General features: G+C 38.2%; 1 protein-coding gene across 6 annotated transcripts in view; it reads right to left on the bottom strand.

Annotated features, from left to right (window-relative positions):
* bsna (bassoon presynaptic cytomatrix protein a) overlaps positions 1 to 15,314 on the bottom strand; it is a 135,266-nt gene that overhangs the window by 68,705 nt on the left and 51,247 nt on the right. For all 6 annotated transcript variants that reach the window (XM_072682111.1, XM_072682113.1, XM_072682112.1 and 3 more), the window contains exon 3: positions 12,074 to 13,315. In XM_072682111.1, coding sequence (XP_072538212.1) covers positions 12,074 to 13,315 — 1,242 coding nt within the window. The remainder of the gene's footprint in view (positions 1 to 12,073; positions 13,316 to 15,314) is intronic.

The following is a 15,314-nucleotide window of genomic DNA, read 5'->3' as shown; positions in this document are numbered from 1 at the left end:
ACAGTCTTAAATGGCCTGTCCTGTTGCCCTGCCCTGGATATGAGAACATTACTCATTGAACTCATTATTTCAATAATTAGCAGTTATTACGCAGTTAATAATAAATTATATACCACATGAAAAGAGAAAATCCTGCATCTTATACTTGAGGTCACACATAGGGCCCAGCCCATTCCCTTTACTCCTATTCTAATCATCCATGACATAACAACCTCTTCACTGGAGTAATCAGCTAGGTATTTCATTACCTTCATCAGTGCTTCGCTGGGTTAAGCCCACCTCAACCACCAAATACTTTACACTTCTACTGAACAGAACCCAGCAACTGCTGTGATATAATACTGGCTTGACAATAATCCATGAATTTATCAAATAAATATAGCTAAAATTAAGAAATTCTGAATTCAGAAATTTGAAAATAGTCCAATTCCAGGAGATATTCAGAAAATATTGTGGCATTAAATCACATACAATGTATTCTAATATGCATCACTGTAACAACTTTTTTTCTTTTTTCAAACTGCTGGATAAATAGTGAGAAGTTAATGTTTAAGTCTCCATTGTGTAAATTATAATTATAAAGAACTTATAATATTAATAAGAACTATTATTTTCACAAATACTATCAAAATATAGCAGCACAGATGTTAGAAGTTTTATTAGATCTACGTAGTTCCAAACCCATCTTTCCAAAGACCTTATGTCTGATGTTTGTGATCTCTTTTTATAACTGCACTGAGTTTTCTTTTGTTGCTGCTTCTGTCATTTTCCTTCCGCCAGTCTGCTAAAACAGAAAAGGAACAGATGGTTGCTGGCATTTCTTTTATTGATGAACAACAGATAAGCTTAAGTGCATAATCAGATCATCCATTAAGACAAGAAGTATTTTTATCATCCTCTCTCTTTCTGTTTCTCTCATTGTAAGGTGACTCATACATCACATTTGGAAGCATTTCATTTCTCTATCTCTGAAACTCCAGGGACTGAAGTTACAGATCAGTACAGATCACTAATTTCAATAGGTACACTTAACTGAGAACTTCAGACTGAATATAAATGTACATCTAATTTTAAATATGCTTTAAAGCAAACTTTTGAATTGAGAGTAATTTCTTAGACCTTTAGTAGCAAGTAACTCAAAGTTTTTCCAGAGAACTTGTAAATGAGACTTAAAATCAGAGAGACATCACGCAGCTCATACATCAGGCTGCAAGCAATTGTGCCTGCTTGTCATTTTCTCTCTTTCTTCCTAGTCTGTTTATCAAGGCAGCGAGACGCTCTGCTTTCCAAAATTCATTCACTCTGCAGATGTATGTGCCAAAAATGCAACTTGCAATTAGCACTGTTAAACGAGCTGAAAACAGCTTCTGATGGAATCAAAGAGTATGAGCGGTGAATAACGCAGTGGGGATTTTAAATACTGACAGACAGGCAGACATGACCAATATCTGGACAGAAGAAGAAGACGTGTTGTGAGTTACACTAAATGTTGAAATGTTTGTGGACACCCCCCTAGTGAATGCATTCAGCTACTTTAAGTTGCACCCATTGCTGACACAGATGTGCAAATGCACATACACACACAGCTTCATATAGTCAGTGTAGAGACAGATTACCAGTAGAATGGAGCAAATAAACATGGACCTACTGGCACCATACCTAATGCCAGGTATGTGGTAAAAACTCTCCAACATTGAGCTGTGGAGTACTGGAACTGTGTTCTTTGGATTAATGTACTGACAGGAACACTAACAGACCCCCCCCCCACACACACACACACACCCCATTTTGCTCTGCAGCACTTCAAGAATGCATGTTTTACTTTGTACTATATTATATTAGGGCAGTACGGTTGGATGAGATAGGCCAGTGATCATCCAACATCCTGACCTCACTAATAGCCTTGCAGCAATACTCCAAAATCTAGTAGAAAGCCAGCCTCTCCTGGACAGTAGAGGCAGTTACTTTAACAAAAGCAGGATAAACTCTTTAACACCCTCAATACCCTTTATTTTAAACTAAAAGTAACAATGTATGAGCAATTGTATGTTTTGCACTTTTAGTACTCTCTTCTTTTTCCTGTTCTGCTGCTCATCTGCTCTGTCCTCTTCTCCACTGATATAGAGATAACTCAGAAAGCTGTACATCACTTTTTACAGTGATTCCTAAACTGCAAACTTATACTGCAGATTATTCCTGTACTGCATCTTACACTATGTGACTATGGCCAAGTGCACTAAGAGTGCTCTCTAGTGAACTAATTGGTTTTTAGCAGCCCATAATCCTCCTACATGACAGATGGAAATCCTCTGTCCATGTATTGATTTGAGTATATACACTCAAACACTAACAGACATAATGACCCCCTCTCCATGATTGCTCTGCAGTACTTCAAGAATGAATGTTTGCATTATATTATACTATATTATATTATATTAAATATATTTATATATCATCCTCACTGTGTTTGTGTATTGTCCCCTCTCAAGCATACTACCGTCTGTGTAGTAACTTGACTCCACCCTGTCCAGTCTGCAACATGGAAGCAACATGAAGGAAAACTCAAACATCAAGCCAACTGTACAACTCAAGCAGCTTATATAATCCATCATTATTCATAATTGAGGTAAAATGTTAATTTAATCAGGATATTGATTTTAAATCATATTGATCAGCATTATGTTATATTATAATATATCAAAGTACTAGAACACAAGAGGGAGTGCATTATGTGATAAAGCAGACACAAGCAGAATGTGAATGTTGTATTTATACAATAAAAATAACAGTGCATGTTCCATTGCTTTTATACAACAGTTCGAAAAAAAAAATAAAGCAAGAAATGAATAAATTGAGCCGTGAACGCTGCTACGTCACAGAACCGAACTCCACTCACTGCACAGCCTACAGTTCCTATTATATTCTATTCTATTATATAATATTCACCAGCAACTTCTTGAGCATCTTACAGGTGTACAGTTAGAGACTGAATCCTACAAATGTACAATTTGGCCCTCTTCTGTTGGCCTGTTGGCCCTTCATCAGCTGTTCGTTGTTCAATATGTTTTTAAGTGTGGTCCAGTGGTCAGAAACTGGCCGATGATGAATAGGTATGTTGGCTACCTATACAGTAAGTGTACTTTATATAATTCTGAATGTTTTTACTGGTTTGCAAAATTCATCATTTCAATTGTCTTGACTCATTCATTTTTGATTTCTGCATTTTTCCCAATGTGTGCCACCAGTGTTGAGAGGGTTTGTTTTGCACTTACTCCATAGTCTAGAATCCAGCCAAGTGTCAATAGAAGACAAAACAAAAAAAGCTTAAATAGACTATGTCAGAAGAACCATCATTTTCTCCATGCTCTAGAACATGTAGAGAATATACGGAAATGTTACGTCTCTGCTGCCATTGACCTTTCACGGTCTTCATCTTCTCCATGGTAGTCACCCAGATGATATCTCCCCTTCATCTCAGCAGGAAAAGACCCTCCTCATCCATCCTATAATTAATGAAGGCTTTCTTACGCAATGAAAATAACCTTTACGCCAGCTCTCAGAGGCAATGATTGGGGTCCAAGCACCTTCATAGCCTATGTATTGTCCATTACTCACACACAATTATATATTTATTCATTTGCTTGCTTGATTTTCAATTTGTTTGCTTGTTTATTTACAGTTAGATTTTCTTTATTGGTACTTTATAGTGTTATTATTTTTTTCCACAGAACTGCGTGTACAGTCAAAAAATACATGAGCCTTTCTTCTGCTCAGACATAAATGTCTCTGAGATGTAGAAGAGAGCTTTAAAAGAAACAAGCTACACTTATCTCACATGAATCTTAGTCAGATGAGACTAGAGTGAGATCAGTCTGACCAAAAAGAAATTCAGCTTCCTGTGAGATATTATTCTGATCACAGTGAGAACACCCAAGGGTTGTTTCTCAGGAGAAAATTGGCCCAGAAAAAAAGTCCCACAGTAGTTTCAAACAGGACTTGATTGTGTCTAGGAGAAATAATGAGACTAATATTCAAGTTAAATTCCTAACTTGATTATTTCCTTACTCTGGGTTATTAAGTGTCTTTTTCTAGACAATATGTTAGCAGTCCGTCTAAATACTTCAGCGGAGAATGCAGTAACACAGCCTATCCCAACACTGATGTTATACTGACAAAAGGTTTGTAAATTGTAAATTGTTTGCATCCATTTTCAAAGCTTACTTAACCTTTGTCGCTTTGTCGTTGATAACTAATGCCTTTTTTTAGTAGTGCATACATACATACATAGTACAGTGGGCATATGGACCTTTTTGCCTGAATTGTAGTTGCATGCAATTGTTTGGAGACTCCAGGACAAAATATACTGTGAATAATTATGTGAACTGATCGTGCAACACTGTCTGCAATGTTGAATCCCCCACTGTAGAAGAAAGAACCTCAACCCCACCTAAACAGACCTGCCTCAAGATCATTCAGAAACAGCTCTATAAGCTGTAAATTTTGTTCATAAATATTTTATTTGGAGTTTTTTTTTTATTTTTTCCAACTTTTCAAACAATGTTAGCCATAATTTAATTAAGTCCAACTTGATATATTCTGCTAAAGGACAAGTTTACCATTTACTGTTACTGTATACCTTTTTTGTGTTTAAATAAACTACTGAATTTTCCCTCATAGCCTACTTTTTCCGTGGTCTGGATTAGAAGTAGACTTCACTGGTTTTGGACAGTACATTGTACATCTTTGTCTCATCATGAAAGAGAAAAGAATCATATCAATGCACACTGTGCTCCTGAGCTTATTTTATTGACTCCAATGATGTAACCTCGATGTCAGAAAACACTTGATGGCAAAAAAAAAACTACAAAAGGCTGCGTCCTGGTTTCACAGTGCTTCACCTAGAGCTGTGTATCCCATTAGGCCGCTGCTTTTGTACTTTCTCCAGCTGCAGAGGCCGTGGTGCTTGTATAAAAGCCCCTTTGCGTGCTGGGTCATTACTTGAAAGTGTTTCTGAGGAGCTGGCTAAAGCACAGCTTTCATGGTATTTTAAGCTGAGGTCTTTGGGCATCAATTTGGGAATGAAAATGTGGCTTTTATAAACACCACTGAACCCGTTTACACCTTTCTTGAAGCTCACATTTAGAAAGCTATTTTGAACTACTTTCCTTAGTCAGAAATAAAGTAATCCATGAGCAAAATTCACAACTGTATATTAGCTCCTAATATGATACTGTCCTGAAAAAAATGTTTGCCTCTTCCCTATCTTTACATTAGAATGATGTTTAGAAATATAAGATAACTGACACATTTGTTGATAACTGACACAAAAAACAAATGTGTGCACCACTACTGCATCATCTGCAGTGTCATATAAGCTGTCATATAAATCTAATATGCTAACATCTGTGCTATTACTATATAGTTAGTGCTACAAAAAAATAAGTTATTGATGGTCAATTAGCATAGACTAATTTGTACACTATAAAATAAATACATATTAAACATTAAAATATGTGATATTTTTATATTTTGGAAAAGACCAATAATGCATTGCAACGTTTAATTCATAAATGGGTGCTCCATCATACCAATCACCCAATGAGGCTTATATAGAACACTCATTTAGTACACATACATAGTCCTCACTCCAGGAAAGGACACCTGCATGCCATGAACACAACTGTCCTGTACACAGTCTGATTTAGTACATACACACATTCATATAAACAAATCACTCAATTCATTCTGTCCTGTGGGGGCATTATTTGTTGGAGATTGCAATTTCTACCTGCCATTAATGTTTGATGTATTCCAAATAATCAGTGAAGTCTGATTGCACATTAATCTGGTATCTTATTGAGTTCTGCTCTGACTCAGCTTCTGATGGCCTATTTCACTTTCTTCCATAAGCTTTGATCTTTAAGCCGCTTTTTTAATGTATGCATTTCTGATTAAGATTGCAGTGTATACTGTATATACAGCAAAAATACAGCCATTTGCAATGCTGTGGCTGAGTCTGTTTTTGATGGGTCCATCATCCAGAGTATGTTGCCCACTAGCTCTTTTTTATTCAAACAGGCTGTGGGGGAAGGACATGAAAAAGGTGTGTGTGTATATGTGTGTGTGTGTGCATATGTGTGTGATTCATTCTGTGTCACAGGCCCTCTTGTAGTGCACTGCAAAGGCCTGCGTCATCTGTGTCTCCCTTTGTAACCTCATTTAATGTTTCATGCGTGACAAAACAAAACGGCCGTCCTCTGGCTGAGGTTCTCTGCTAAAATGGACTCTTATCTTCTTACATCCACCTTTCCAAGCACTTACGTATAAGATAATATTTACATGTGACGAGATACTCCGACCCTAAACCTGAAAAGTTTAAGTCAGATTCCTATAAAAACAACATAAGTTTATTTGTTTTTTAAACATGCTGACAAATTGTCTTGGTGCTTCAAATCAGTTTGCCTGAGTCTTAGCATCAAATAAGTAAACTAATGTTTGAATAAAATGGTTTATAAAAAGTGAGAGGCAGAAGATGAGTTTGGACAGTTTTACACACAAATGTAATGGATGCTTGAATTCTCTGATTACAGATGAGGGGCAAACAGGCACACAAATCCACCAGTTAGACAAGCCAATAGGCAGAGACGAGTATGTCAACCCAACTCCGGATGTGAGTCACAGCCGGCCTGCCAATAGATACAATCTAAAGGGCAGGCTCTACAGATTCAGGAAATATACCATATTTCTGTATTTATAAAATATATTAATAGAAACATCAAGAAACGTTTGGTTTGACGTGCCGGCACGTTCATAGACTCCAAGGGTTAAATGAGTACATTAAGCAAACAAACAAATGTAACAATAACTTCCAACCAAAATCTGGAAACCATTAAAAAACCTGAGCTAACCACCATCATAAGAGAAAGCACTGAGTTATGGTTTTACCCAGGAAGCCAAACCCGAGTAAGCAAGTGGAAGCAAGTTGCTTCACACTCTTCAGCTTGCTAACCACACTTTGCACCTACAGGACACAATTACAGGACAGCAACGCTATCTGGTCAGACTGGGATAATAACAAAAAATAATGACAGTATTTGCGTTATTGTTAAAACAAGGCTGTACTATGCAACTTTTGTAAGCTTTCGCCGGTAATTCACAACCTAAAACTCAATATAATGCATTTTTTGGCAAGATGACATGATGGCATGTTTTCCAAATACACATATCCCCACAATCGTGAGCATTAGCTAAAAGTGCTAAATCCTAAATTTCCAATGGCAGTAGCAAAAGATTTAGGGAATGTATTAGGGCATGTATTTAGGGAAAACACTTGACTATTGATTTGCAGTGTTTGTTAGCAATGCTATCCCCATAGTATCCCCATAAAGGAGCTAAATTTGGATTGCAAACATATCTTGTCTATTCAACTACTTGTGGATTCAGTGGATTTTTATATTGTATTTGCTGTATATTTTTATTGTGAACACACACACACACACACACACACACATTTAAATTACAGTTCAAAGACTTAGAATCATATGTGTGCTGCATGTGGGTATGCGATAGCACTGTGTCTTGTGTGTTACATATATACAAAAAAGTTGCAAATCAATAATTCAGTAGAGGATATGTTTCATAAACACATGACATTTAAGCTGCTCTCTCTCTCTTCCAGCCGCTCTCCTCTCCAACTCCCTCCCTCTCTCTCTTTCTTTTTCTCTTTCTCTCTCTCTCTCTCTCTCTCTCTATATATATATATATATATATATATCTTTCATGTTCTCTCAGTCTGTCTTCTGCTGATGTTGCTGTCTTCTGTAAAAGCAAACTTGGCTTGAAGGAGATGATCTCTTGCCAAAAAATATCTCTGCCAGCAAGGAAATGGACAAACAACAGCATTATTTTTTGGATTCCTTTTAAAGCACAAGAGGCCTTTCTGATGATTTTGGAGCCCACACTGGTATTTTTCACCCACATCCACACCTTCTCTCTCACTCATCTTTCATTTCATGAAAGCCTGGTGTTCTTTTTCATTACATTCTTCACCACAGACCTTACCTATCTCTCTTGCTTTCTCTCAGGAATGTCTGTTTTTATGTGTCTTGTATTGTGTGCAGTATATGACCGAAGAGGAGCTTGAGGCCCTTCTGAGATTCTAAAGAGGCATTTTTATATTCCGCCCAATTCCCTTCTTTCTTTCTTTCTTTCTCCCTCCTTTTCTTTCTTTCCCTATCACTCTCTCCTCCATTCAGTGATGCGTGAAGCTCTTTGGCACTCTGCGCACCATGGCTGTCCTTTTTGAGAAGTAATGCTCTTGCTCTGAATGCCTACCCCTTCTACAGGGTGTAAATCTTTCATTCGTCTCTTTCTCTTTTCGTCTCTCTTATTGTCTACTTTCGCTGTCTCTCTTTCAGTTTGCCTAATTTGTTTTTTGAGAACCTACTTATAGCCCATCATAACCCTTGTGGAAACCCACATCTGCACCTGAAGGATATCTTTATCCAAAAATACAGACATGGTTCACAGCTACTAGGTTGCTAGTATCTAGAATTTGCTAATGCTGAAGTGAATGAAGTCATAACAATGAAATGCTAAATTGTTAGCATCATTTATGGTCATGGCCCTGACCTGTTCTCTCTCTGATCTCAAGATACTAGGAACCATGATCAATAAACCATCTTTTATCATCTAAGATGATCACTATACTTTCTTAAAACTTACACCAAATGTGATACATATGGAGAAATAAGCACTGAAACTTGAAATAGTCATTTTATCTTTATTTTAAAAGTCAGTTTATCTTTCATATCTCTCTGTTTTAGTAGAGACGTAGACGTTTAAGAGGAAAAATAGTCCAATCTCACCCCATGAACTCATCAATTTTCATTGTCACCATCTCATATAAATGCTGCTGGGGTGTGAACTTTCCAAATCCACGATGCCGGACATCTCTGAAAAAGGCCAACTGGATATTTAATCTTAAACTGTAACCAATTCTATCACAATAACTGTGACTAATTCCACCTGTTGGGATGCTCCCTGGTTTCCAACAATGGAGTCTCACTAGCTTAGACATTGCCATCATTCTGACCTTTTTCTTCTTCTTCTTCTTCTTCTTCTTCTTCTTCTTTCATTTTTCAACTTCATCAGCACCTCTCAAAATTTCAGCATGAACTAAAATCAAGAACTGGTCCATCGATAGTAAAAATAAGCTGATTGATTGTTGGAGACAAGATATTTACAGTTGGTCCATTTGCTAATGGGCTGGAAGGTTCTGCCTTTGATTATGAACAACGGAAATGTACACAACCCATTTAGCATCATAAGATGGTGTTTTTAATGTTGTCATTTGTTGCGCTTTATTTCCACTGATTGAGCTACACATTTTGAGAAGAAATTGAGAAGAAATTTTGGACTTGCACAAAGCCTCTTCATCGAGTTCTAACAATTATACTTATATTACAAAGATACCAGGTTGAACCAGGTCAAGATTTCTATAATTTCTGAAGTTCATAAGAATTTCTAAAGCTCACAAGAAGACATAAGAGGGCACAGTCAGGACTGTTGAAGTCAATTTGCTGTCTAAAAATGGAATGAAATAACTGTATCAATCTCAGTCATGGTACTCATAGCAAACCAATAAATCCACCTTTATTTTACAAAGACTAAAGTGAAAGGCTAATTTGGGAGCACAAGATTGTTTTGCCAAATAGGTTCTGGATACATTTATATGAATTCAGTGACTAAGCATGTTATAGACACAATAAACCAAAGGCTGTACTAATGAGAGAACATTATACAGTTAAACAAATGCTCCTTAACACTGCAAGTTGGACCCCACTTGAATAATGTGTTTTTCAAAATCTTAAGGGTATTATTACCAAATTCAAAAATACTTGAATACTGTTTCTGGGACACATAATATAAGAGAACCCATTGGTTTGTGAATTTATTTTGATACACTTTTTAGGATGCTAGCAAGTACTCATGTATCACATTAAGCATATGTAGCTTTTTCAGGCCTGTTGGATAAGGATCCCAGGAGGATATGCATGAAGCTGCTTAAAAGAATGCCCAGAGTGTGTAAAGCTGCATCAAAGCACAGGAGGAATATTTTTTATATATATATATATATATATATATATATATATATATATATATGAGAAATAAATATCAAATTCTTCACAACATATGTGACAAATAAAATTAGGACTATACAGATTGTTTAACTAGTTTTTCAATTATTTCATAGCTCTGCAGTCTTTACTGTCATGCTCAAATAGGGAATGTTTACATCAGCATAGAAAAATAATCAAGCAAAGTATTGCGTCTACGTAGTTTTGGCCACCTTTAGAGTCTCGTTTTGGGTAAAATGCTCGCAACAGAGGAACGTAATAGAAAAAATTACATTTGTATATCTAGTACTAATGACTGTTGTATATGAAAATTAATCTTACTAAAATACACATATGTATGATTTCAGGTACATATGATGCTAACAATTAGCATATAAAAAGAGGCCACATTGTATGTTGACCTTCCTTTTTAGAACATGTCAAAGCTATGTTTAAACGACTTCATCCATCCGTCCCTCAATCCGCCTCTAAAGCCTCTGCTGCTGTCTTCTAAAGTAGTGTATGCATCATCAATATTCCGTTCCCCTTGCGGTCTTATCAGTTGAAACTCTTAAACCAGCACAGAGCCAATGTGCTTCAGAGACCTGCTTTACCAGTGTGAGAACAACACTGCTGCATACCAATGAATATTAACACTTGGATGTCTCCCTCTCTCAGAAGCACTGACCCTGCACACCCACACAGGACTCTACATGAACCACACACACAAACATAGCAAATAGGCCCAAATAGCTTCTTTTGCTTGGGTTTAAATAATGCAAATTAAATATTCTGGTACAGAATAATTGCAAGTAAAATGAACTGTGTACTTGGATTGCACATGATTAAGAATTATGGCTTTGTATGTGTGTGCACATTAAACAAGAAAGAATGAAACAAGGATCTGGCTGTAAGTCTATGAGCTGAATGAATGAACTGTTCTCAATTAACTTTTATTAAGCCATAGTTATCAACTACTCATAGTTCAATGGAATCTAAGATAATACAAAAATTGTAGATTTTAAAGTTTTGATACCAGGGATCAATATTACAGATGTGCTTTCCGATTAATGTTAATACTGAAGTAACCGAGGAAGAAAAAGCTTTTTTCTCTGCAGCCTCAGAGAAATGTATTATTTTTGAAAAATAGCTGAGCTAAAACCATAGGTGTTTTGTTGAACGCCCAACAGAAATGTTGAAACACTACTTACGAGGGGTGGGTTTCCAAAAATGTTTGTAACTTTATAACCTCATACCTAAAAACATTCTGAAAATTACAAGTATTTCCAAAAATCCTTCGCAACTAATGTAGTACTTAAACTTGTTAAAAGCATTCTGGCCCACAACTCACTAATGTGTTTTCAAAAATAATTCACTACATTCAGTGACAACAAAAATCTAAACTACTAGCTTGAATTATGTTGTTATGTTTGCTACACTTTGAATAGCAAAATGACAGCAATAACTTTTGTGGGTGTTTACATAACTTTACTTATACCTATATCAATCCACTCTATACATTTATTTACAGCTTTTAAATTACTCGATACAAATCACTTGATACAAAGGGCTCAATATTTTTTACAATTATTTTTCTGCAGATTTTATTTCTTTTTTTCCACTTCACTCTAAAATCATTTATAAAATACCCTAATTATCATCATGCTAATTTGTCTTGAGCAAGAAACAGCTTCTAATGGTTAACTTCTTAAACTGCATGACTTTTATTACGTCCAGATATTATTATTCTAATAAGTAAGCCTAACTATATTTCAGAAACTGTGCAAACTGGCTGTATGATTACTAAGTTGTAAGAGTGGGGAATGCAGTTGAGGCTAAGGTAGGAGTTCACTAGAAATGTCTCGCCAGAATATCGCCAGAATTTACAAAAAAGTTGATGTGTGAAGTGGTAGCACAGTGAGAGATGGTTTCCCATCTGTGTGTGTGGGTCTTACCTCCACAAGGTGTGGTGTTGGGTTGAAGCCGCAGAGATTGCAGACTTGTGTGTGGCACTGGGTGCAGGAGTTGTAATTGGGAGGCTCACTGGATCCAATGTTAAGTTCAGTCTTACACAATGGGCAGTTGACCTTAGGCTTCTGGCTCACTGGCTGAACCTGCTTCAGTGGAGACTGTTGCTGTGTCTGCTGTGGCGCCTTTTGATGACGCGCTGGCGACTGCTGCTGCTGTTGCTGCTGTTGCTGCTGCTGTGGCGCCTTTTGATGATGCGGCAACGACTGTTGCTGAGGCGGATGCTGTTGCTGAGGTGGGTGTTGTTGCTGAGGCTGTTTCTGTGGAGGGGCGTGAGGACCTTGTGGAAAGCCTGGTTTGACTCCACCAACAGGGCCTGTTGTAGCCTTAGCACTAGAACTAGCATCACTGAACAGCACTCTGGGGCCCTGTGTGCCTTGTTGTTGACGGGCAGATGGGGGTTGAGGCGAGGGTCCACTTCCAGGGAGTGGATCCACAGAAATTAACGTGCTAGCCTGGTTCAGCAGGGATGCCCCAAAGCCAAACAGCTTGGTCAGACCATCCTGAGGAGGAGCAGGGGTCTCGTGGACAGAGGCAGGTCGGCGAGCCGGGGAACTCCCAGCGCTCCGGATCTGGTCAGGCCGGCCTCCATGGTGAACCGGAGAACCTCGACCAAGGTCCGGCTGCGATGGGGCCTTGGCAAGGCCAGGTAATGGCACGGCTCCAGGGTGAGGGATACGGGTTCCAGCCTGGGCCATCCCACCTGGACCTCTCTGACTAAATTCCCCATGTTGACTCTGGGGAGCTTGCGGCCCTGATTGGGTTCCTAGATGTGGGTATCCCATTTGTGAAGGTCCAGTTTGGGCTGCAGGGCCTGTTTGAGGTTTAGGGCCTGCTTGAGGCCCAGTCTGGTAAGGACTAGTAGGCCCTGCTTTTCTTTGAAGGCCTGGGGAGGCTTGAGGTTGAGCTTGGGGTTGGAGTTTAGAATGTGGCTGGGTGTGGGGATGATGCTGGGTTTGAGGTTGAGGTTGAGGGTGAGGTTGTGGGTGAGGTTGTGGGTGAGGTTGCGGCTTGGGTTGAGTAGAGGGCTGGGAGTGGGGGGGTATGGGATCCGGTTTAGGTTGGTGGGAGGGAGAGTGTATCTGCTGTTGGCTCTTGGAGCGAGGCGTGGTCATGTCCATCCCTAGCGCTCTCTGCATCTGACAGTTTAGACAAAGCCACTCCTGGACCTGTGGAAACACACACATACACAAATACTTTTAGAAGAAAAAAAAGGAATGCAAAATTTAACTTAACAACAACAATAATAATTAACAATTTATAGAGCACCCTTCACATAGTTAGAAGCTGTCATAAAGTTTGTATGACAAACAAATGCTACATTAACAGTTCAAATGGGGAAAGGTACTGTTAATAGTTAATAATCATACCTAATATATAAGGAACTTGCAGTATTCAGCCTATTTCCATTCATCAATCTAATGTCATGAGCAAGTATGACATATTTATATTCCAGAAGCAGTAATGTAAGGTTAAGGGAAAGTTTCACAGTTAGCATTGTGTGCTTATGTGACAGACCTAAGTATACAATGGCAAAGTCTGTATGACCGTATGGACTGTCTGCTATTTTCAGTGACGGCCAGATGGATTTAAAAGTCTAATATTTGTCAGACAGACAAAACGGATGGGAGAAAATCTTGCCATTATGTCTGGATCACAGCAGAGGGGTGTGTCTTAATTAGATCTCTATCTTTCCCAAGGGGGAACCAGAAAAGGTGTGTCGGTGTGTGTGTATGTGTGTGTGAGAGAGAGAGAGAGGGAGAGAGGGAGAGAGAAATGTGAAACACAGGACATGACAGAAAGTGGAGTCAGCATTTTACTGCCTGAACTTTTCAACACTTATCAAATCAGCTTATCTCTCTGGCGTTCCCAGTTACCTCTCATACTCTCACTTTCCATTTCTCTCTTCTTCCTACACACATACACACACACTTTGTCCCAAAAGCATCATAACAATAAGGTCATCAGCGCTATTACAGAGTACTCAGTGATCACTGTACCATCTTATGATGATATCTGGTTTAAGATGCTTTTGGGAAAACTCAACTACACCTACCTAAAGACCATTAACAGTCTGAAAAATGTTTTTCCACTTTCAACCCAAATGCAGTTACTACTTTATAGCCTGTGCCACCTTTTTTTTGCCATGAGTCATGAGTGTACTTGGTCAAAACAGTCTAGGAGAATCAGCATATTGGCAAGAGCCTGGCAAAACAATGAATCATGATACAGGGTTTATGAGTCAATATATTGTGATACATTAAGATACTGTATGCAAGATTCTTTGTATTGTATTGTATGCTGATTCATTGTGATTTTGTTTAAATCACATATTAAAATGACTGTCATAGTATGAAAAACACCATCACATTCATAAACTCTAAGTAAAAGAACTTGCAGGATTAAAAACACTGATTAAAATCAATACTGTGTTTTTGAGAATCAATGCAGTATTGCAAAACATAATATTGCAATACTCAAGTTTATAAAAAAAATTGTTACACCCCTACGCAACAGCAAGAACTCCCTTATTACACACTGTTACCAGTGCCCCTGCATATTATTGAATCTCTACTACCATAACATCAGTGGACAGCGAATGGAGAAGAGCGTTATCTGCCCGCAATGCCACAATAGCTAGCATTGCGCTAAGTAATTGGCGTTATCAGACAGTTATCAGAAAATCTTCCTTCTGTGTAGAAGTTTGTGTCACAGTTGGAATACACTAGACTAGGGGCAAGTTAAAACCTGTCTTTTAGCGCCCGTGGGGTTCTCCACGGACAAACTTTACAAAGGCTTGGCCAGTTCGGCATTGTTCTGAATGAACTCAGTCACTGAACTGAATTATTCATCTCTCCACCCAGAATCTTTGGGCACAAAGCAGGAACAACCCCTGGACAGGGCAACAGTCCTTCACTGGACACCATAAGGCAGGGCACCATTCACTCATATCTTTTTATCAACTATGATGGAAAATTCATCTACTATGTGTAGTTTTGGGACGTGGGAATAAACCAGAGTAACCAGAGGAAACAGACATGAGGAGAACACACACATACAGTGTGTCAACTCCAAGAAACTGGGGCTATGTGACACATTTACTACCTGCACGGCCACCGTGCCATTTATTAATATAATAATAATATAATAACATATAAATTAGGGATG

Source organism: Salminus brasiliensis, chromosome 6 (assembly GCF_030463535.1).
Source record: "Salminus brasiliensis chromosome 6, fSalBra1.hap2, whole genome shotgun sequence".
Classification (NCBI taxonomy): domain Eukaryota; kingdom Metazoa; phylum Chordata; class Actinopteri; order Characiformes; family Bryconidae; genus Salminus; species Salminus brasiliensis.
This window is presented reverse-complemented; position numbering and strand designations above follow the sequence as displayed.